At 44.7% G+C, this 24,555-nt stretch overlaps 1 protein-coding gene across 1 annotated transcript; it reads left to right on the forward strand.

Moving 5' to 3' along the window:
• The first annotated feature begins 397 nt into the window (after positions 1 to 397).
• On the forward strand, positions 398 to 23,491 carry SEC23B (SEC23 homolog B, COPII coat complex component). The gene is made up of 20 exons (XM_032795888.2): positions 398 to 525; positions 4,147 to 4,382; positions 5,998 to 6,055; positions 6,788 to 6,874; positions 7,808 to 8,044; positions 8,455 to 8,540; positions 9,652 to 9,796; positions 10,671 to 10,829; positions 11,706 to 11,821; positions 13,280 to 13,403; positions 14,487 to 14,567; positions 15,062 to 15,151; positions 15,754 to 15,860; positions 16,048 to 16,201; positions 18,569 to 18,646; positions 18,953 to 19,114; positions 19,615 to 19,701; positions 20,479 to 20,634; positions 21,518 to 21,583; positions 22,925 to 23,491. Exons 2-20 carry the CDS (start codon positions 4,162 to 4,164, stop codon positions 23,012 to 23,014), a joined length of 2,304 nt encoding a protein of 767 aa, XP_032651779.1. The 5' UTR covers positions 398 to 525; positions 4,147 to 4,161; the 3' UTR covers positions 23,015 to 23,491.
• The last annotated feature ends 1,064 nt before the right edge of the window (positions 23,492 to 24,555 follow it).

The following is a 24,555-nucleotide window of genomic DNA, read 5'->3' on the forward strand; positions in this document are numbered from 1 at the left end:
AGGACGGGAGCCCCCTCGGAAGTGGCACTGTGGGGTGGGAAGGTGAGCACGATTGCCGTGTGGGCTCCACCTCAGGGGGGCGAAGGGCGAGGTGCCTTGGTGAGCCACACCCATGCCCAGGGCAGAGACAGCTGGCTGGGGGGGGGGTGCCCCCATCACCAGGACTCCCAGCTGCCCATCCCCTGCTCCACCCCTATCCGCCAGCGCCCACTGGAAGGGCGAGTCAGCGCTAACCCCGCAAGGGCCCGCCCACTACCGGGAGCCTCACTCCGCCTGCCCGCCATATTGGATGCGGGCGGAATCTCGTAACGAGGCGCGGGTGCCCTTAGCCGAGATGGCGACAGGATCCAGGCAATGGTGCCGCCATGTTGGGGAAGGGCAATGTAGCCGGCGAGGCGCTCGCGCCGCCATCTCGTTGGCGGGCAGCCCCGCAGCTGAGCTGGCCTTTCGGGCGCGGGCGCTGCCGGGACAGGGATCGTCGGGCGCTGCGAAGCGGAGCCGGCAGAGCGACAGCCCCGCGGGCAGGTGGGTGCTCGGGGGGCGACGGGAGGACAGGTCCCGCCAGGGCCCCCTGTGCTGAGGCTGGGGAGGAGATGGGAGAGGGGGTCCCCCAGTGCGGGAGGGTTCCCCGGGAGAGGGCGACGGCTCCCCCCGGGCCAATGGGGGATGGGGGAAGGTCCCCCCCAGTGGGCGATGGTGTGAGAGGGGGTCCCCCCAGTGGGGGATGGGGCGAGGGGGGGTCCCCTGAGTCAGGGGTGGGGGTCCTCCTCCAGTAAGGGATGGGGGAAGGGGTCACGCCAGTCAGGGATGGGTCGAGGGGGGTCCCCAGGGTCAAGGGAGGGGATCCCCTTCCAGTAGACGATGGGGTTAGGGGGTCCTGTCAGTAGGGGATGAGGCAAGGGGGGTTCCCTGGGTCAGGGGAGAAAGTTCCCCTCCAGTAAGGGATGGGGGAGGGGGTCCCACCAGTCGAGGGGGATCCCCCTGGTCAGGGGAGGGGGTCCCCCCCAGTGAGCGATGGTATGAGGAGGTCCCCCCGGCCAGAAGAGGCAGTCCCCAGTAGTGGGGAATGGGATCAATTTTCCCAGGCCACTGTAGGAGGGGAAAGGGCCCCACTGTTGCTTTTGGGGCCATCTCCTCTATGACCTGGGAGCTGAGTAGGGCTGCTTTACCTGTCCAAGTTCCCCCAATATCATCCCTTTTCTGAGGTCACTGCCCCGGGACTCTAGCTGGGCGTTCGGTACACGCTGCCAGCTGCCCAGCTTGATGGGCTCAGGATCATTCTGAATAGTGTGGTGTTTTTGTACTTTGGAGGTGGCAACCCTAGGGCTCAGAGAATGGGGGGAGGATCCCCTGGGCCACTGTTGTGGGCAGTGAAGGAGGAACAAGTACCTCCCCACGTCATTGATTCTCCCACTCTGGGTGGGGGTTGGTGTGAGGCCTCTGCGTTGCTGTTGGAGTGGGATGGGGGAGTCTCCCCCAGTATGGGGTTGGTGTGGGAGTTCCCATATCACTGTTGGGGAGGGAATGGAGCAAACTTCTCCAATATTGGTTGGTGTGAGGGGCCCTGCCTCACTGTTGCATTTTTGGTGTAATTTTTGGTAAACCTTTACTCTCTTTCGCAGAGGAAACAGCTAAAATGTCTCCATTTTTAAAAATGTTGCCCTGTTCTGCTCACTCTCTAGCTAACACCCACAGTCCAACAAACTTCACAGAGACCTTCTGTGAACATCTTGGATACAAGCCATATTTAAAACTAAAGAGGCAAGGAGTTCCTCTATTAACCCAGGATAAGCTAACTTTTTTACGTCAGGATTAGTCAATTCCGTCATCAGCCTGCCTATGTGACTCCCAGGCTCTGCTCAGTACTTAGACACTGGTGAGGGTGTCATGACGTTTAGATGCAGCTGAGTGGCTCACGGGAGAGAGCTCTGAACCTTGGGGATGGGAGTGTTGAGCACTGAGAGGAAGTAGTACTGTGTAGTGGGTTTGAGGATGCCTCCTTACATCCTCAACCGTGAAGACTGATGCAAAGAATTTACTTAGTTTCTCCGCAATTGCCTTATCGTCCTTGAATGCTCCTTTAGCATCTCGATCGTTCAGTGGCCCTCTGGTTGTTTAGCAGGCTTCCTGTTTCTGATGTACTTACTTTTTTTGGGGGGGGGGGGGGGGGGGGGGGAGCTATTACTTTTTGAGTCTTTGGCTAGCTGTTCTTCAAATTCTTTTTTGGCCTTCCTAATTATATTTTTACACTTCATTAGCCAGAGTTTATGTTCCTTTCTATTTTTCTCATTAGGATTTAACTTCAACTTTTTAAAGGATGCCTTTTTGCCTCTCACTGCTTCTTTTACTTTGTTGTTTAGCCATGGTGGCTCTCTTTTGATTCTCTTACTAGGTTTTTAATTTAGGGCATACATTTAAGTTGAGCCTCTATTATGGTATCTTTAAAAAGTTTCCATGCAGCTTGCAGGGATTTTACTTTTGGTGCTATACCTTTTAATTTCTGTTTAACTAACCTCCTCATTTTTATGTAGTTCCCCTTTCTGAAATTAAATGCTACAGTGTTGGACCATTGACTATTAACATGCATATGGATCCTAACAGGAACTGATGTGGTCTTGCTTTTAAGTGGGTCTGTATTTTCTGGGATGTATCAAGGATTGTGGGCAGTTTCTTATGTGTCAGGAAGGAGCTCTCACATGGGGTTCCCCGGGGTTTTGTCTTGTCATGTCTAGTTCAGTGTGTATGTGGTGCTGCTAGAGAGTTTGGTAAGGTAGCGGGAATGATGATTTCTTCAGTATGCTAAAGGAACTCAGTTCTCTTTCCATGCCATGTCCTCTGTAAGATGTAATCAGACAAATTAGTCTCTGACAGAGATTGGGACATGGATTCACATTAGGGTGACTGACCCACAACCCAGCTGTGACTGAGAGAATGCTTACACAGGGTATGAGGGAGACATTTCTTCTGTCTGCACCTCTGCTTAATGGTTGTGTCTGTGGTTTGTTTGTAAAGGCACCTGAGGATCTTTTTATCTCCACTTCTGCTACTGGAGTCCCAGACGGCAGTGGTGGTCAAATATATTTCTTACCTGCCCTTGGTGAGGATGTTGTGTCCTTTTCCTTTTGGATACAGACTTTGGCCTGATTAGCTATGCCTGTGTCACCTGTAGGATCGATTATTGCAATGCACTTTACATGGGTCTGCTCCTTGCAACCCTTCAGAAATTGCAGCCGGTGCAGAATCTGGCTACCTGGCGCCCGTATCTCGGGGGGATTTCACATAGGGACCATGTTACATGACGCTCCATGATCTGCATGGCAACCAGTGATTTCTAGGTGAAACATCACCTTACATTTCTACCTTGAAAAGACCTCAAACTATTTAGGGCTTTCATCACATGCTGCCACAGAGCAGAGATCATCTGAAGTGCGCAGGCTAACAGCTCCCTTTCCTGCTACAAACAGGGGAGGATTGCCAGCAAGAGGTAGAACAAAGGACCCGTCAGAGAGGACAACTTGCTTTTTCCTTTGGTCCACCCACATTCTTCCGTAGCTGTGTATCCTGGAGATTCTTTTTCAAACGCTTTGGCATTTCGTGTTCTGTAAGGGAGCTCTGATACAACAGATTTGTCTCCCCATACAGCGATCAGATCTAGTATCTCCCGTACGGTCCATGCTGGAGCTCTTTTTGGATTTGAGACTGCATCGCCACCCGTGCTGATCAGAGCTCCACGCTGGGCAAACAGGAAATGTAATTCAAAAGTTCGCGGGGCTTTTCCTGTTTACCTGCCCGCTGCATCCGAAGTTCAGATTTCTGTCCAGAAGCGGGTCAGTTGTGCCTGTAGGATACCGCCGGAGGCCCAATAACGACTCGAATTGCGTCCCACTAACGTAATCGATATGATACGACTTGAGGCGCTACTCGCTCTCATCGGAGGGGAGTACAGAAATCGATTTAAAGAACCCTTTATATCGATATAAAGGGCGTTGTAGTGTGGACGGGTACAGCGTTAAATCGATTTAACTCTCTTTAAATCGATTTAAACGCGTAGTGTAGACCAGGCCTGATATGCTCCCTTGTTGTTCTGTTGCTCGAGTGAGTGGTTCCTGAATGAACCTGTGTCATATTGGTTGTCCGTTCTTTCAGAACCTTGAAGATTCCATGGCGACATATCTGGAGTTCATTCAGCAAAATGAGGAACGAGACGGGGTGCGTTTCAGCTGGAATGTGTGGCCTTCCAGCAGGTTGGAGGCTACAAGAATGGTCGTACCCTTGGCCTGTCTACTGACTCCCCTGAAGGAACGTCTAGACCTGCCGCCTGTACAATATGAACCAGTGCTTTGTAGCAGGCAGACTTGCAAAGCAGTGCTCAACCCGCTTTGGTATGAATTTTTGACTTCACTCTAACATATAAATGTTAACACTGGATGAAAATCTATTTTTCTGATCTCCATCACTTTCCTTCCTCTTCTCTCAGTTCAGGGCCTGTCCCAAGAGACCATTCAAATTAGGTGCCCTGCAATTTTTAAAACGCTTGTGCACTTAGTGATAAGTAAAGAAAGTCAGTGTCTTAGTCAGGGCTGTCAGAATGGGAAGGAAGCAAAAATGGCAAATGATTATCCGAGGTCAGGAGGTAGCTGTTAAAGGAAAACCAGCACTGATCTGTAAATAGCTACGTTATAATCGCTGAGACATTGACCTTGTGTAACTTTAGTGCTATGCAACTTAAACTAAATGACAATCATGCTTGATGCCTAGAGGCTGCAGTGGTGAGCATATTAGTAGAGCCCTGCCAAGATACAAAAATTATCTCTGCATCCAATCCACAATCTGCAAAAATGGTCCACGGATATCCACATCTGTGGATGTGGACTAAAGCAGTTATCTGTGGATTTGCAGGGCTCTACATATTAATTAGGACCGTGAATGTCTGAAGAGACTGATCTCTGTGATTTTGGTGGCATAGTGGGAATTTGAATCAATGCTGTAGTCCTCCTTGATGTAGGTGAGGTTTGATGTAAGTAGAAGGGTTTTGTTTGTGGGTGTGCTTTTATTTTAGGGGAGGAGACGCTTTCTGTGTTCTCAAACTCCCATGATGCCCTTATGGACGTGCACGTCCGCTGACAAGTACTGGGAGGAAGGTGTTGCCAATGAGATCAATAGGAAGTGTGATTGTAAAGAAAGGCCATAGGAAGGAGAGTACATCCAAGTGTTACTGCGCTAGCCTTCACACTCTAAAATTACAGGGGCTCCGAGGGCCAAGCTTTTTGGAGCAGGGAGCCATCATTTTGTTTGTACGTCCCTTGCACGTTAAGGTCCTGCTCCAAGACTGCGGGCCCTAGGTCCTACTGCAATACAAATAAATGATAGTAATATTCCACTGACTTGTGGCATCTGTTAACTAGCTGATAGGGAGCAAAAACACCAACCCCAAAACACAGTCTGAAAATTGAGAGGTGACTTTATTCCGATGTAAGTACCTCCACAGGGAGAAAATATTGGGTGCTAAATGGCTCTTTAACCTAGTGGAGAAAGGCGGAACAGGAACCAGTGGCTGGAAGCTGAAGTCAGACAAATTCAAATTAGAAGTAAGGCACAGATTTTTAACAGAGAGAGTGATTAACCATTGGAACAAACTACCGAGGGAAATGGTGATGCCTTTCTGAAATAGATGCTTTATGTTCTCTTGATGTCTTCAGATCAAACTTGGTTGTCTTTCTTGCAGCTATGCTGTAGTCAGACACAAGTTATTGGGCTTAATATAGGGGTAAGTGGATGACATGCTGTGGTCTCTGTTATACAGAAAGTTGGACTAGATCTACTGGTTCCTTCTGGCTTTAAAATCTGTGAATCTGAGGGCCTTTAACTCGGTCATTAAAATTAAGAACATATATTGAGTATTTTTATTTTCTTTCATCTCAACTGTAAAGTCTGGTAGGTGTTTGGCTGTAAAATTGATACCTTTGTACTAAATGTCCCACCTTTCCTTTTTTATAGTCAAGTTGATTATCGTGCCAAGCTCTGGGCCTGTAACTTCTGTTTTCAGAGAAACCAGGTAGGTTGGGAAAGTGCTTCATTTTCTCGTGATCTTCTCTATCCACTTCATTCTCTCTTCATTGAGTATTCAATTGATAGCATTCTCTAGCAAAGGGTAGTAAAATAAGCAGAAATCTCTGCTAATGAGACCCTTCCCCTTGGTAGCTTTCTCTTTGTGCACCCAGTTCAGCATTCTTTTTAATCAGTGTGATGTGAAAGCGGTGGAATGTCATCTCTTCTCATCTTGGTTCAGTTTTGCAGTGGCTGTTTGCCAGCGTATGTGCTGTAGGCAGCAGATCTGTGGTTATTTTTGCGCCTACATTTACATCATATTCTTTGTGCATGTTGAGGCCAGCGCTCATCATTGTCTTTTGCTTTTCTAAGTATGAAACTTGCTGTGCTGGAAGTGGATGTCTTCTGTCAGAAACACTGTGTATCATCTGACTAAACTATTCTCAGTTGCTTTCTAATTGAATTGTGCTTCAGACCTATACACATGCTGCTAACCACCACTGCTATCCATTCATGATGAAAAGCAGTGAAGAACTAATGTTGTATTTTATTCAGGTAAAAGAGTTTGCTGCTATACCAGGAAATAAGCATTTGAGCAACACCTACTTGAATTTGAAAGCTTTTCTCTCTTGTACATCATCCAGCCTCATAATGCAGGAGATATCCCTGCAGTTGTACATTTCTTCAAATAACCTGCATGGTTAACTTGCTTGTTCTAATCCTTGCTTCTCATTTTCAGTTCCCTCCAGCGTATGCAGGCATATCCGAAATAAATCAACCAGCAGAACTTATGCCTCAGTTTTCCACAATTGAATACATCGTGCAGGTAAGTGCATCGAGGTCAAGCTTGGGATTCTTAGAAAACATTTGAAACACATATGTATGCTGTAAAATTATTCAAGGTAATTTGAATAAAGTGTTTTCATGAGCAAAGTGCAATTGGTTTTTAGATTAATTAAGCACAGTTTAAACCCCCTGCTGTTTGTCTGATCTCTTGGGTTAAACCATTCACTTTTAGCTTTTTAATTTAAATAGCTTTACTCTAAAATCTGTGTATACTACTTTAATGTGAAGACAGGAGAGTGGAAATGGATGCAGTTCCTTACATTTAGCATCCAGGTTCTCTATTTTAATTAAATAGAAGCCATATAAGCCATATTCTAAGTGTTTGTCTACGCTTGGAAATTGACCAGAGTAGCTATTCTGCAATAGCTGTTCCTGAATAACTCCATATGCAGACACCCTTATTCCAGGACAAGAGCGCCTTGTTCTGGTTTAGTTTAACCCATTTCAGAGTTAATCTGTGTGTAGACAAGCCCTTGTCTTGTGGTTATAGACTGTGGCCCAATCCTGCCAGCCCACTGAGCAGTGGGTCTCTAAAATCAATTTCATAGTTCAAATATGTCAGTGGAGAGTTAAGTGTCTTCCAGGTCTTTGTCCTGCCTGCATTGTGCTTTGTTCTTGATGCCTCCAGTCATGAGAAACGGTGACCATCTTTTGCTGATCCAGTTGCGGATCTGTTGTTGCTGTCCTCTGTTTCAGGAGGAGCCCTGTGATATTCCCGAAACAAGATATTTTAACTTGCTGACTTTAAATAAATATTTGTGAGTGAAAGACATGAGTTTTTTCTTATTTCTGTAACCATTTTGATTAAAATATTTTGTTTCATTATGATAATTCCCAGCCCAAGAAGGTTGGGCAGTGTGTGTCACTGAGAGCATATACAGATTCATAGTAAACCTTTTTCTTTCCACAACAGAGAGGTTCTCCGACCCCACTGATCTTCCTTTACGTTGTTGACACATGTCTGGAAGAGGAAGACTTGCAAGCATTGAAGGAATCCCTGCAGATGTCCTTGAGTCTGCTGCCTCCAGAGGCACTGGTAGGGCTGATCACATTTGGTAGAATGGTCCAGGTTCATGAACTGAGTTGCGAAGGAATCTCCAAGAGCTATGTTTTCAGAGGGACCAAGGACCTGACGGCTAAGCAAATACAGGTATGATCTGCCTTCTCTTCCTACTCTTAATCCAACATGTAATTCCATTTAGGGCTCTTATCATATTCCACGCTTTTCAAACTCTTGGCTTGTAGAGAGCAAATAGGAAGGATGGTCCAGTGATTAGGGCACTAACCTTAGGGAGACCTGGGTTCGATTTCCTGCCCTGCTGTAGACTTCCTGTGTGGCCTTGGGCAAGTCACTTAACCTGTCTGTGCCTTGGTTTCCCCTGTCTGTTAAATGGGGAGGATAGCAAACTCTCAGGGACGTATGAGGATAAATACATTAAAGATTGTGAATGAGTTAGATACTAGGGGAAGGGGGGCTAGATAAGTACCTAGGAATGGTAGCTAGATAGTAAATCATAAGTCAACAAGTTTATCCTTCCCACACCTCCCTCTGTCCCGTAGGATATGCTGGGTCTTACAAGGCCCTTGGTACCCATTCAGCAGGGAAGACCTCTTCAGCCTCAAGAACAGCCACCTATTTCAAGCAGGTAAGTGGCTTGACGAAACACACTATGCCAGAAGGGCAGGACAGAGCCCATGTTCACGTTATGACCTGTAGGACCCAAGCCCCAATGCAGGTTTCGTAAAGGGAGTCCTTCGTAAGATGGCTTGAGTTGTTCTCGAACTGCAATAACTTGTTTACAATTGTAGATCTATATTGATGGGGTTTATCTGAGCAGACTATAGAGCTTTCATAGTGTCTGTTTCTTACAGACTCCAAAAATAGCGCCATCCAGGCTGGATTTCCGTTTGGAGCCAGCATTTGAAAACTTATTACCGTATATATTTGTTCATTAGCCTGTTTGTTTATAAGCCTACATCCCCCCCAAGATGGTTAGGTAAAAATAGCAAAAACTGTATGATCCTTTCATAAGTCGACCCTATATTTCAGAGTTGGCAAACTTTGGCTCCTGGCCTGTTAGGGTAAGCCGCTAGTGGGCCTGGACGTTTTGTTTACCTGGAGCGTTCACAGGCACGGAGCCCCTCAGCTCCCAGTGTTCGCGGTTTGCCATTCCCAGCCAATGGGAGCTGCGGGAAGTGGTGCTCTGGGAACAGCGAACCGTGGCCACAGGGAGCTGAGGCTCTGTGCCTGCAGATGCTCTAGGTAAACAAAACGACAGTGTATTAGATATTCAATTTAGTGATTTCATAAGAGTTTTTAAAATCTTCAAATTTTGATGTAGACCCATTTATAAGCCAATCCCCGCTCTTTGAGTCCCTTTTTTTACCAAAAATATTCGGCTTCTGAACTAGTATATATGGTAATTAAGAGTGTAAGCAGAGACTGAATGATTAGAAAACAGCGGGAGTTTATTTCCATATTAGATTGTGTTTTCCTGTGTTGGGTCCCAGCTCCTGTGCTCTCTCACTCACTCCCTCCTAAAGCTCTCGGTCTGTGGCCAGCTCTCCTATACATTTTGGTGGAGTAGTTTTTTCCAAGTCCTCATGCTATGTGCTCTTTGTATCTTGCTCTGATCAAATTTGTTTATTTGTGCTTGTCTGTTTTTTTGAAAACTTCAGGTGTAATACTTTGATGCAGTTTTTGGCAGCAAAGACCAAACCGTAAGATTTATAGTTGTTCATTTTGAATTCTTGCAGGTTCCTGCAGCCTGTACACAAGATTGACATGAACCTGACAGATCTTCTTGGGGAACTACAGAGGGACCCTTGGCCAGTGACTCAGGGAAAGCGACCCTTGCGATCAACTGGAGTAGCTTTGTCAATTGCTGTTGGTTTATTGGAGGTAATCCTAATTCACTCTTAATGTGAGATTACCTGGTAAATTAAAATATTATGGGGTTATGCTGTGCTTGGTAGTATATCTCAGTATTTGAAAGACTTGGTCTGTGGCCTGATTGCATATCAGTAGGGCCTACCAAATTCACAGTCTGTTCTGGTCAATTTCAGGGGTTTTAAATTTCAGAGTGTTGTATCCATGGGGGTCCTCGCCCAAAAGGTAAGGGTGAGGGTGGGATGCAGGGCTATTGTAGATCGTGGGATTGCCACCCTTACTTCACAGCCAGAGAGGAGAGGATGTGTTTTTCATGGCTGTGAATTTGGTAGGGCCTTGCGTATCAGACATGAGTGTAGTTTGTGTCATCCCTTAACTTTTGAAACACCTATTCAACTTTGTTATGGGAAAATGACCCAACTTGATGCCTTCTGGAGTGTGATGCTGAGGATAGTTATGCTTAAATAATATTTGAAAGATGTTTTGTATGAGGACATTCAGGAATCTCAGAGATATTTACAACCAATATTTGGCTTTCAGATGCATCAGGGCCTCACCACATCTCTGGAATTATACACTGGTTTTGTGCGTAGATCACATGAGGCACGGGGGGGAGATGGGAGCAGATACAGTCCTGCTTCCTGGAGTGGGAGCATGAAATCTGACCTGCCCTGTGTTTAGAAATTGACAGCAATGTGTCAATCCCCAGTATTCCATGTCAAGAAGGAAATAATTATTTATGAAGGGAGTACCCAAACGCCTCCATCAGAATGTGCTAGGTGCTGTACGCAGAGGTTGACACAGACCTTGCCCCAAAAAGTAGATTAAAAGTATTGCTGTCCGTTAATCTACCCAGCTCTAAAATAGGGCTTTAATTTTATTTTAGGGCACGTTTCCAAACACAGGGGCCAGAATAATGTTGTTTACAGGCGGGCCACCCACACAAGGGCCAGGCATGGTGGTAGGAGATGAACTGAAAACACCCATTCGTTCCTGGCACGACATAGAGAAGGACAATGCACGGTTCATGAAAAAGGCTACAAAGGTAGGTCTTCCTGTCTGCTAAAGCAAAGACACTGCTTCTGCTGCACAAACGATGTGGACCTGCTGCGTACAACCAGTTTGGGTGTCACGGTGTACGTGGTGGCAGCACAGTTTTACCAGCTCACAGCTCTAAGCTGCCCCTATGGAACCAATAGCTAATCCTAGGTCTGTATTGGTGAGCTGTGCTTCACCTTACTGACCCCTTTGTGTGACTTTACTAGTGACAAGCACACTGCGTCTTCGTGGCCCTGAGGCCTGTATGCCCAGGGATGGACCTGGGTCTGCCTCAGGGGTACAGATGCTACTTTCTTCAGCCAACTGCCTAGGTCAAAATATAAGGCCAGGTTTTGTTCTGCCAAGTCCCAAACAAAAGGCTAAGTCCCTCAGTCCCAGTCTGCTTCCAGCACAGTTCTTTCTCCAAGAGCAAGAAGGTATTTTAGCATCTCTTCCTCAGCCGTTTGGAGAGCAGAAGGATCTGACCCCCAGTTTCAGGAGTATCCTAACCCCTCTTCTCCTCCCGGCAAGAGAGAGAGTTTGCTTTTCCTGCTGAGAACCAGTCAGTCTCCAAATGCCTCCTGGGTCTTCTTAACACATAGCTAAGTGGTTAAAATGTGCTGCATTTACTCTGAATCTACAGTGCAGTTTGGAGATGGTAGCAAAGGTCATAGCAGTGAAAAGCAAACTCTAATGCAGTGCTGGTTGTGTATTGTGGCTCTGGGATTTGGGGTCCTTACTTTAGGGGTGGTGTCACCATTAAAATAGAACATGCTTTCCCCAGGGGAAAATTCCTGCGTCGGCCCCAGCTGTGGAACCCAAAGAAATGCTTACATGCCTGTTGGAATGTTTTAAAAGCTCTGCGTGCCCTTTGTCTCCACAGCACTATGAGACTCTAGCTAATCGCACGGCGGCTAACGGCCACTGCATAGATATTTATGCCTGCGCTCTCGATCAGACTGGCCTTCTGGAGATGAAGTGTTGTGCAAACCTCACTGGGTATGTCCTCAGCCCTGAGCAGTGAGCAAGCACAGCCCTGTCTTTTAGGGTGGAGGAGTGGGTTAGGAAATGATTAGTTTGATATAAATGTATGGAAGTGAGCAATTGTTGTCATTTCTCTGATTCTGAGCATTAGCAGTCTGATCTTGTGTCTGTTGTATTCAGTGGCAAAGCTGCCCTTGACTTTAGTAGTGCAGGGTCGTACTTCAGGGCAGCTTGTATGGGATCAATTTTGATGCAGTCAGTGGCAAAGCAGATATCCTGTTTAGAGAAGGGTGATTTAATATTTTAACCAACTCTTAAACCCTGGATGCTGTCTTTTCCACAAACACGTTTTATTTCACTGGGACTTAGCAAGTCCAGAGGGGAGAGTTGAAAAACAGATTAAGCAGTCACATTATGAGCAGTGGAATTATGATCATAATGTTAAGTGCTTGTTAATCTTGCACTGTGTCCTACAAAATGAAATGTTCTGCAGGGACCAGGAGGGCCTGGTACTAGGGCATTGGATTGAATTTGCTTCAGGGTAGTAGCAGAATTATAATTTCTTACGGATACTTGGCCTCTCTGAGTCAAGAAGCCAATGCCAAGAGTCATTGCAGTCCCAAGTGGGCACGTATCCCCAGTCCAAACACCATCATAATTTGCACTGAGTAGCACCCTTGCTGGTGGCATTTGCAGAGGTGCCAACCACTACCTGGATTATTGTAGGAATTGCCTGTCTCTTTAATCTGCCAGTTGAGATCAGCTAGACCAGTTAACTGGGAAGTCCCTATGTTGGTCTTTCTGGAAGCAATGTGTTTTTGACAGAAGACTCTTAGCTCTAGAATTGCCTTTCCTTCCTTGGTGTGATAGACCTTCAGTCTGCGCTATTAGGCCCTATCCATTTACTCAACATTTTTCTGAGGAGGTGAGTTAATTGGTGGAGGATTTAGTTAGTGGTTGTTCATGGGTTAGGGAGTTCTGTAATGTGTCAAGCATCATCATTACTAGAGCATCAAGTAGTTTGTGAGTTAGGTGCACTGCATACAGTGGAAAATAAACAGATAGACAGAACTACCCTCCAGCCCTAGAATTAGGTTTCCCCAGTCTCCATTCTAGCATACAGATGGGGAAGACTGCACTGCCATTGCAAGAACTGTTCTGTGGCCAAACAGACAGCTCCCTGGCTGTCAGTCTATCCCCTTTCATAAACACTTACTGTACTTTCCATTTTTGTGTTAACTCAGAACTTGCTCCTTTGTGCCCCGCTCCTGGGAATGGTGACAGCATGTTCAGATTTGAGGACTGGAATGTATCCATCCAGTAGCTAGGTCCTTCTTTTGCAATTCACCATGGAATCTTTTAAAAATTGTGTCGATCTGTCTGTGTGGTGGGTAAAGGGTAGGAGGGAGACATCCTTTGTGATTATGTTCCAGTTACTTGTTGTTTAGTTCCCTTGTCATTTTCCCTTCCCAGGGGTCACATGATGATGGGAGACTCTTTCAACACTTCTCTCTTCAAGCAGACCTTCCAGCGGGTGTTTAGCAAAGACTTCAATGGAGAATTCCGAATGGCATTTGGTGCTACATTAGAAGTGAAGGTGAGAGATAGGGCTGATTAAACAGAATGAACAGATAAATTAGTAAAGAGCACTCTGATTTAATGGGTTAAATAGCTGGTTCTGTGTAGGATATAAACAATGAAATGCTTAAGCTTTTTTTGCAACATTTTAGTGAGTTACTTTAAATTTCCAGTGGCTCTCATTGATGGAAGCAGCAACCTTAGAGAGTGTGTATGTTTTGAAACCACACCTGTTTGGAGGGAATTCCAGCCCTGTCTTGAGGGAGTTCTAAGATCCTGACACTTAGTATCTAACCTAAGGTCTCAGCCCTTCAAGCTGTTCCATGCAGGCAGATTCCTGCACTTGGTGTCCAGCCCCACTGACTTGAAGCACCCATGTCCCTTGGGCTGCTGGAAGGGAGGAGATTTATCTCTGGTCCCATCCTGGAGCCTGTTGAATAGTGAGTGGCTTGGCCTAATGCTACTCTCCTCTTCCCCTGTCTCCATTTTTGGTGTTTTCCTCCTCACTCTGAATAGCTCCAGTGCCTGCCCAGGCTATTGCTTTTGGCTTTCCCAGGCAGCAGGAGAAAGAAATTGACCAGATTCTTGTCACTTTCACAGATAATGGATTTTTTGGGGTGTTTTTCCTTAGGGAAAGCTTAATCTTTGCAGAGATGAATGGCTTAGCCCTACTCGCCCACACTTGTCAAGTAGAATTTCTTACTCCCACAGGCAATTGTGGGCTTGTGTTTTTTGTCTGAAATCTGATTATGTAGATCAGAGGTTCTCAAACTCTAATTGCAGTGTGGCTCTCAGAGGAACAGTCACATGGGCTACATTTCCTCCCCTTCATGATTGCACAACATCCCTGTGGCAACTGCAACACTAGCTGCCGTGGGAAATTAGTGGATGTGGTTTCGCTGTCTTTTAATGTAACTTAGCAGCTGGAAAGGAGGAGGAGAAGGCAGCCCCTTGTGATCCGCCAGCTTTCTGCAGAGCAATTTGGGAAAGTCTGATCATCAATGTCTTTCTGATTAAAGCTGAGCAGCTGATTTTTCTGTCACTTCAGATGTGTACTTCGTTTGACTGATTTGATTTTCAAACTTTTCTGACCCTATTTCAGACTTCTAGGGAGCTGAAAATCTCAGGGGCTATTGGACCGTGCGTATCCCTAAACGCTAAAGGACCATGCGTCTCTGAAAACGTAAGTCACTGATGTGGAAAATCTTTTATTAAGTAAGTAAATGGTGCAAAGCCTTTTGGCTGGCGCTGTGGTCTGACAGCAATGCCGGGTCCTGTCAAGGAGGAGAGACTGGTTTGGGAGTGTCTTTAGGGTTCATCTCCCCAGGCTAGAGGAAATTGGGTGCATTGTGGAGGTGACGTGCTTGGTCTTTGAATGGTGTGTGTGTGTCCGTGTCCTGCAGCACTGCCCGTAATGTATCCCACGAGTGACTGACAAGTGGAAAGAGGTGACTGGTGTCCTTGGAGAAGACAGCTGAATCTGGCTTCAGCTGTTACACAGTAAAGGTTTCATCTAATTATTTGTTTTCAGGTTCATTTTTGGACTTTAATTTGTATCTAGAAGGTGTAAGATCCAGTAGAGGGCACGTGCTGAGTCTTACCTTTGATCAGAATTTAAAGTGATCTTAACTTATCCTGCACTAGAGAAAACATCACTTTCTTTTGAACCCTCTCCAGGAACTTGGTATTGGAGGTACATGTCAGTGGAAAATCTGTAGCCTTGATCCCAGTTCAACTCTTGCCATATATTTTGAAGTGGTGAATCAGGTCAGTCCAGTTTTTTCCCCTCATTTATGTACAGTTACAGAATAGCGTTGTCTATAGTAGCCATCACCTGCCTAGTAGATCCACGAAGACTAATTACAATGGTCCCTTTGTAACATATGAGATACCTATTAATAAGCTTCATAGCTAGAAAAAAGTCTTACACAGACTGCATTCATGCTCCTACTTGCTCTCCTGATGAAAAATACTATATAAGAGCTAAATAATAAATGTTTTTACCCTGCACAAAGACTCTATTGTTTCTCTTTTTTCTCTTCCTTACCTGTTATATTTATTCAGTCCTGCCAACTCCTTCCATGCACTATTTTTCCACTGTTGTGGGGATGATAAACTGCTCCCATCCTTTATTGCCCAACTGTTAGCAAAGTAGCTAATGAACCCGCCACCTCCATGCTTACTCTGGGATTCCTTAATACTCCTTATATTTTCCAGCAGCCCTAAAAAATAACATTCTTGAGCAGCGGGACTCAAGCTTGCAATTATACTCAGGCTTGACGTATAATGCACTGCAGTTCTTTTGCTGTTCTGTAATTCTACCCTATAAACTCTTTATGAGAGTAACACTTTATTCCTCTGTTTTGCAGCACAATGCACCGATACCTCAGGGCGGCAGAGGCGCCGTGCAGTTTGTCACTCAGTATCAGCACTCCAGTACACAGAGACGCATTCGAGTAACCACTGTTGCAAGAAAGTGAGCTCCATAGGCCAATCCCTACTGTATTGTTCTTTGATGGCAGAAGCGTTAATATAGTCTGTATTTCTGAATTTTTCCAGCAGTCTGGGTGGATTGGATGCAGGGTGTTTTGCCTGTATAGCATGAGCCAGTTTTTGTACTTGGTTAAGATGAATGTATGTAGCTCTAACTTTCTTGTTATCAGTTGGGCAGATGCACAGAGTCAGCTCCAACATATTGAAGCAGCGTTTGACCAGGAAGTAGCTGCAGTGCTAATGGCTCGTCTGGGAGTCTACAGAGCTGAGTCGGAGGAGGGACCTGATGTGTTGCGATGGCTAGACAGGCAGCTAATCAGATTGGTAAGTGTGATGGGCGAATCTCAGTGGGTTAAATCTGAAATAGGGTAAATGTCGGCTCTGTCTACACCTAAAATGCTGCCCTGCTGTTGCTCCTCAATGTAGACACTGCAGGGACGGGAGAGGAGTATATTGCTACAGTTATCCACCACCGCAAGATGTAGTACCTAGACCAGAGGTGGGCAAAGTACGGCCCGTGGGCCGAGACCATCCTGCCCAGCCCCTGAGTTCCTGGCCCAGGAGGCTAGCCTCGGCCCCTCCCGCACTGTCCTCCCTCCCCCACAGCCTCAGCTCGCTTGCTCTGTCGCCAGTGCAATGCTCTGGGTGGTGGGACTGAGAGTTCCTGGGGCAGCGCAGCTGCAGAGCGCAGCTGCAGAGCCCAGCCTGACCCAGTCTCTGTGCTGTGTGGTGGTGGCAGCAGCATGGCCCGGTTCCAGCTGGGCAGCGTGGCTGTAGCACCACCAGCCACTGCTGCTCCAGGCAGCGCGATAAGGGGGCATGGAGCAGGGAGAGTTGGATAGAGGGCAGTGGTCAGGGGGTGCGGGTGTGGATAGAGGTCGGGGACCAGGGGGTTGAATAGGGACAGGTGTTCTGGGGCGGTAGTTGGGAAGGAGGGGGGGGTTGGATGGGGTGATAGGGGGCAGTCAGGGACTGGAGTTCCAGGGGCAGTCAGGGGCCAGGGAGAAGGGGTGGTTGGATGGGGCAAGGGTCCTGGGGAGCCATCAGGAATGAGAGGAGGTGTTGGATGGGGTGGCGGGGGCAGTGAGGGGCAGGGGTCCAGGTGTGGTCAGGGGACAGGGAAAGGGGGTGTGTGTGTGGATGGGGCAGGNGGGGGGGGGGCATCAGGGAACAGGGGGTTGGATGGGGCAGGAATCCCGAGATGATGGGGGGGCGAATAGGAGGTGGGGGCCGTGTCACGACCCCCTCCCCTAACTGGCCCTCCATACAATTTATGAAACCTGATGCAGCCCTCAGGCCAAAAAGTTTGCCCGCCCCTCACCTAGACCCATGGTACTGTGTATGCTGGGGTTAGCCACAGCTACAACTCTCAGGGATATAGAGTTTTTTCACACCCCTGAGAGACATAGCTATGCCGACGTTAGTTTCCAGTGTAGATCAGCCCATAAACATCAGCTGCTCCACTACTGATAATTTTAGCAGACTCCTCCACCCGCATGATTTTTTTACAACTCCAGACTGCCTCCAACTCTTCTACGGGGGCCAAAAGTCCCAGCTCCCTAAATCTCCAGCTACGCCCCAACAGCTTTTAGGGCTGGTCTTTGCTAACAAACTAAACTGACCCAGCTACATCGTTCATGGGTATGAAAAGTCTACACCCCGAGTGATGGAGTTAAGTCCCCGGGTAGATGGTGTTAGATCAATAAAAGAATTATTCTTTCAACCTAGCTACCGCCTCTTGGGGAGGTGGATTAACTACGGTGATGGGAGAACCCCTCCTGTCACTCTGGTAAGTGTCTATCCTGAAGCGCTGCTGCACTCCGGCTGCAGTGCTGAAGCTGTGTTGCTATGGCGTTTAAAGTGTAGACATAGCCTATAATGCAGCCATGTGGTGTTAGTACAAAAATCTGTGGCATGTCCAGTACTGAAAATATGGGTTAAATGTAAAGAAGAGTGAATTGAATACTAAACAAATGCGAGGGGCTGGCTACTGCACTTCTTTGCAGTGTTCATTTGCATATTTCAGTCATTAAAACCATCAATTTTCAATGACACTGCTGCAGAATTTCCAGTCTGCTGTCACAGAGCCAAGGAACATTGGGCCAAGCAGTGTTTCGCAGCATACATAATGAAGCCTAAGTGATGTAATATACGAAGCATTAAATACGAGCCAGTTATCGGATCATAACTGATGCAATAAAAAACATTAATTTCTTGGAAGCAATTTTTTTCGCTTTAGTTATTTTGAATCTGACCTTTGTACTAAGCTTGTGTTATGTATTTATATGCTAAAATATGATCAGTGAAGATGGAGTCCAATCATTATTCCAGCAATAGCCCCACACATTAGTGACTTAATTAATAATGTGATAACATAAGAGTGGCCATACTGGGTCAGATCAAAGGTCCATCTAGGTCAGTATCCTATCTTCTGATAGTGGCCAATGCCAGATACGTCTGAGGGAATGAACTGAACAGGTTAATTATTGAGTGATCCATCCTGTGTCATCGAGTCCTGGCTTCTAACAGTGAGAAGTTTTTAGAGACACCACGTTGTGTAATGTTTCTCTGTATTACCCATTGATATTCTCCTCTTCTTATCTGGGTTACTCTGTAAAAATTCTTAAAAATACAGCATGTGTGAAACAAACAAACCCCCAGAGATTGAAATATACGCATTCCTTCCAACAGTGTCAGAAGTTTGGACAATATAACAAAGATGATCCGAATTCCTTCAGACTGTCAGATTCATTTTCTCTGTATCCCCAGGTAAAGACTCCACTTTGTATAGATATGAAAATGTGGAAAAAGGCAGTTACAGGCAGAAATGTCAATAAAATACACAATTATGATTGTTTGATGATTTTTAAATTTGTTGTGATGCAAGTCAACACCCTGGCATGTAGTTAAATGCTGTAAACGACTGGTAGATGAAGCTTCCAAAGAGTTAATTAGAGGAAAGATTTTGGCAGTAAGCTATTGTACATTGAGACTGGACTTGTGAATAGGGATGTTAAAAAAAAAAAAAAATCTATTTTTTTTTCTTTTCTCATTCATCTTTCTATGTAAATGTAGTTTATGTTCCACTTGCGACGATCTCCATTTCTTCAAGTGTTTAATAATAGCCCAGATGAATCTTCCTATTACCGTCATCACTTTGCCAGACAAGATCTGACCCAGTCCCTCATCATGATCCAGCCCATCCTTTATTCCTATTCTTTCTCTGGACCACCCGAGGTAAGTCATTCACTGGCTGTGTTGACCAGAGAGCTTTGGAACAATCCTTAATGGTGTCTAGTCAGTCATCAAAATGATATTGTTTTATACAAATGGTCCAGCTTGTAGTATGGTCTGCCTTTGATTAGAGTAATTATTCAGAAAAATATTTGTATTTCAAAGACAAGGATATTTTTTAAAATTCTAAAGTTGTGAACATACAGTAACCATAATATTATTTCAGTGAGAGATTCTTGTCCAAGATCATTTCAAATCAAACTCATATAGTTGAAATATAGCTTTTCTATGCATTATATTTCCTGCAGTGGCTGGTATCTTTGATTTGTTCCGCGATACTTGTGTCATTGGCTGCGCTCTGAAATTTGCTTATTCAGACTGATTATCGCTCTGTTGATTCTGTTGTACACCACTGCAGTACAGTGATCTATTGCACTGAACTTGAAGTTTAATACAGTTCTGAGGGCATCACAGTGAGTGATTTCTCATTTTATCTTTCCCAGCCTGTGCTTTTGGACAGCAGCAGCATTCTTGCTGACAGAATTCTGCTGATGGATACTTTCTTCCAGATTGTAATCTACCATGGCGAGGTAACGTGCAAATCATGTGTCTTTCTCTTGTTACCCTGCACTGTTACTGTGTGTGTAAAATGAGCTGTTTGAAAAGCTTGGGCTGGTGTAATGTCACCAGTGTTAATTCCCCTACAATATTGCCTCTAAAGGCATGTCAGTTTGTAGTGGTTCAATTATCTGCTACCTGTTTCTCTAAGAGATTTGTTCTCTGCGAGACATATGCACACAGATCTAATTAATATGAATTTGAGCTGTATGTACACCTGAGTCAAGCAGGAGGATAGATCTTTCAGTGTTGTCTGAAGAAATCATCACCTTCCTGTAATGTTGCAATTTGAGCCAATCAGCTGTTTTGGTGAAATCTGTCAAGGGAAGGGGTAAATTTTGTATGTGAGTGGAGCAGTTGTCAGGTATCTGTAGCCTTATAAACAGTACCAGAAAATGGCTACTGCCATGGCATTTAAGTCTTAGTTAAACTCAGAAATAGCAATTTTTAACAATGCTGTGCATATCCCTCATAAATGTATATTTTGATAACTATTAGTTTCAATTTTATTTTCAACAAATTGCTCTTGCAGCTCTACAGAAATAAATGTAGATATCTGGCTGAGTTTCTCATCTTGTTAAGCATGCTCTTTATTTGAATTCAGGATTAGACAAATACAAAGTAATTGTCTAAATAATAAAAACCTGTATCCTGTAACATTCTAGTCTTTTAAAGCAAAACCACATAAGTCACAAAATGAGGGGTAACATGGAGACTTCTCTCCTACTTTCTCTCTTTTCCTCCAATAGACGATTGCACAGTGGCAGAAAGCTGGCTACCAAGACATGCCTGAATATGAAAACTTCAAGCATTTACTGCAAGCCCCATTGGATGATGCCCAGGAAATATTGCAGACTAGATTCCCAATGCCGCGTTATATTAACACTGAACATGGAAGCAGTCAGGTACAGCAAAGCCTTATCCAGGAGCACATGTGTATTTGTTTTGAATGAAGCAAGTTCATAGCTTTAGATTTAGTAATTAGCTGATTCTGTAGACAAAATAACTTTGCAGTAATTCAACCCTCAAAGTGCACAGCCTGTAGTTATATCTTTCCTTGTGAGCCCTTACCACTAATAGTCTGTTTTAAAAGTGTACTTTAGAAATTGTTCAAGGGACAGGCCTTTGAAATAAAAGGGTGCAAAAAAGAAAATGGTCAGATCAAATACTACATGGAGAATAAATGATTGATTGTTACATATCAAAACTTATCTAGCTGAGGTAATACATTCAGTGCAACTTTGTTTGAATCACACCGGATTAGAAGCCTAGTCGTGGCATTCTCTTTTCCATAGCTTATGGCAACATTCATAACTAGCAAAAAGTGGGAATACTTGTGCCTCAAAAAAAAAAAAAGGCAACAAAAGTGTATAGTCCATATGCCGCTGGTAATAAGAAGCTATTTAGCTTTATCTTCCTCTTATTCCCTTCTCTGCTTATTACCCCCCCCATAAAAATGGCATAACTGCCACATCGGTTAGCAGCAGTAACTGATGTCCAAAAATATTGGTCATATGTTAGCTATTGTAGTGATCAAGAGATGAAAACCATTGCATCATTTGGTTACCATAGTAATATTCATAATAGTTATTGCATTTCAACTTAAATGGGACATCAGTTCAAGTTAAATAAGAAATAAATATTCTCTAGACAAGGGGCTGAAAACAAAGGCTAGCCAGACTGCTGTGGTGACTTGGTTGTGGTGATAAGTCCCGAGGGAGTTGATGTTCTTTATTTTAAAAACTATTTTTGTAATATGTGTGTGGTTTTTTTTTTTTTTTTTTATAGGCCCGCTTCCTCCTGTCTAAAGTGAACCCCTCTCAGACTCACAATAACCTCTATGCATGGGGACAGGTGAGTTATGGAGGAATTACTACTGTTGGAAGAAGGACAGAAGTGTGCACATATAAGATGCACACATTTTTTGATTTTTCCCCCATTCTATTTGCTTTCTAATCACATAGCAGTAGGCTATGAACAATGGCTTGCTTTGTTCCTGTGGATTGCTTTAGACCTCTCCTGCTTCTCCTCTGGCTAGCAACTTTCACAGACATTGATGCCTTGATGATTTGAAATTCTGTCATGTTTTGTGACAATGTAACAACGGAGCTGACAATGGAATTGTTGGGCGTTGGCTTTGATCGTCACAGTATTTAAAAACTGAGAACTCAGTTCTGAGGAGCCAGATTTTCTTTATAACCTAGACTTACATTGTGTGTTCATTACAATAAATATCAGTTGATTAGACTATATTAGCTAAACTAGTAAATGAACAAAAATAACTTGCACATTCAGGATAACCTTTTCAAACCTGGATGTCTAAAGTTCAGCTCCTAACTTTTTTTTAAATTTAAGATCCTAAATAAGTAATGTGATAATTAGTGGCAACAGTAATCTGATTGTTAGGTCACGAGCACCTACAACTCTTGCTGACTTCAGTGGGAGCTGCCAGAGCTCAGCAACTCTGAAAATGAAGCTACTCTGATTTAGGCTGCACTTCCAAAGCTTCAGGCAGTCAGGTTTGAAAATGTCCACAATATCTTACTGATCTACCCTTCACTAACTGGTCTGATACCATTAGATCACAGCTGGTTTACAATAGTACTCTGGTACTATAGAGCAAAAATATTAATAATTAAATGAATCAGTCCACCAGGTATAAGTGTACCGCATCTGAATACACAATATGCTTCATTTTGTGACTCTCCATTCTTCCTCTACCTTTATTTTGTCCATGTAAACACTCCAGGGCAGGGATACACAGGTTGCTTCATGAATAATAATAAATACATCTCTACCTCGATATAACGCTGTCCTTGGGAGCCAAAAAATCTTACCGCATTATAGGTGAAACCATGTTATATTAAACTTGCTTTGATCTGCCAGAGTGCGCAGCCCTGCCTCCCGGATCACTGCTTTACCGCGTTATATCCAAATTCGTGTTATATCAGGTAGCGTTGTATCGAGGTAGTGGTGTATTTCATTACTATATATTCTTCTGGGAATTCACAATATGGAATGTTACTGTTGCTTTTGTTACCAAGCAGCTTCTTCCCAATATATCCTTATGCAATTGATTTAGCAGGCAATTAGGACAGGGCACTGAAGCCTGACATCCTTTCAGAACAGTCCTAGTGGTAACCATGTTTGCTTTGTTCTCACAGTTATTTACAAATTTATTTTATGTAATTGTAGGAATCGGGATCTCCCATCCTAACAGATGATGTTAGTCTCCAGGTGTTCATGGATCATCTGAAAAAGTTGGCAGTGTCAAGTGCATCATAACTTTGACTTAACAAAGAAGTGACAAAAAAAGCAAAGAATTACCAGGATCATGGTGACAATTAACTGTTGAAAACCTTAATTACATTCCTTTCCCTCTTTGAGATCAAGGGCGCTTTTAAATATTACACAAAACAAATATTCAAGGGGAGTTTTGTACTTAGTTCTTTTAGTTTTTAATTTATTTGTATTCCTCTTTTATGTGATGTCTCTGATCTTTATTTTTTTCATACATTGCAGCCCAAGGATGTTTTAGCTGATATAGCTATTAATACATTTTTAGATTAATTTTAATGGCCTGTGTGTAAAATAATTAAAAAACAGTAACTCGCCTTTCAGCAGCTTCATCAGGTACCAGGGGGACTGTACTGATGAAAAATAAAAGTGGAGGAGGAAAGCATTAATATTTAGTGCTGGACTGAACTTGTGTGCGCTGAGAGGTTGACTTTATCACACAATAAAGTACAATATGAACTTGAACTTTTTCTTTGTTCTGGAGATCTTAGAATGCTTCATCTTGTTACTTCATCATGTTAAGACTCAGACCTTCTCTGCTATATAGGGTTATGTTGATCAAAAACACGAAGACTCTTATCTAAATTACATTTTATTAATTTCAGCTCTGTTGTTACCATCTAAATTGACTTGCATTGACTTGTAATTACAGGAATTTAACATTGGCTTTGTTGAATGTAACTCTTCTTTTATATAGATCAAAAACTAACATTTCTTGCCCAGAATATCAGAGAATTTGAGGGTTTTTTTCCAGACTTGTTAATACAGCAAGAGTGTCTGCATTTCATTTTCCCTGCTCAAAACTGCTGATATGAGCCAAGAATGAGGAATGTGTCTACAGCTAGATTTCCCATCACAAGTGTGTCACTATTGGTAAAATCTAATTTTAACACATGCCACGCCCTTGAAATGCAGTCTGAAAAGTGACTGTAAAAAATGGCATGGGATGATTTAGTTGGGGATTAAGCCCTGCTTTGAGCAGGGGGTTGTTCTAGATGACCTCCTGAGGTCCCTTCCAACCCTATGATACTATGAACCCTCCCCCGCCACAGAGCCCATGTAATGACACAAACAACTCCCTTTCCTAATTCCCTGCTTTGGGTGTGTAACCTCCTGGCCCAGTTACCTACACTGTCTCCCCCCCCCCAACCCAGTTGTCCCCTACTTTTGCCAAAATACCTGCACCCTTTTCCCCTGAGCTCAGGGATCCAGAGGGGTTCTGACCTGGGGCAGCCGGTCGGGGTGCAGGGTCTGGGCAGGAGTCTGGGCGCACAAGAGGGCTCTGACCTGGGGTGGGGGTGCAGGGTCTGGGCAGGAGTTTGGGCGCAGAGGGGGGCTCTGACCTGGGGCGGGGGTACAGGAGGGGTGCAGGGTCTGGGCAGGAGTTTGGGCGCAGAAGGGGGCTCTGTCCTGGGGCAGGGGTGCAGGGTCTGGGCAGGAGTTTGGGCGCAGAAGAGGGCTCTGACCTGGGGCGTGGGTACAGGAGTGGTGCAGGGTCTGGGCAGGAGTCTGGGCGCAGAAGGGGGCTC

Source organism: Chelonoidis abingdonii, chromosome 3 (assembly GCF_003597395.2).
Source record: "Chelonoidis abingdonii isolate Lonesome George chromosome 3, CheloAbing_2.0, whole genome shotgun sequence".
Taxonomy (NCBI): domain Eukaryota; kingdom Metazoa; phylum Chordata; order Testudines; family Testudinidae; genus Chelonoidis; species Chelonoidis abingdonii.

Excerpts from the sequence above, each read along its gene's own strand:
- SEC23B (XM_032795888.2), top strand. The coding sequence starts at position 4,162 with ATGGCGACATATCTGGAGTTCATTCAGCAAAATGAGGAACGAGACGGG. Across the intron at positions 11,822-13,279 it reads TGTTGTGCAAACCTCACTGG|GGGTCACATGATGATGGGAG; the intron begins GTATGTCCTCAG and ends TTCCCTTCCCAG. Across the intron at positions 14,568-15,061 it reads GACCATGCGTCTCTGAAAAC|GAACTTGGTATTGGAGGTAC; the intron begins GTAAGTCACTGA and ends AACCCTCTCCAG.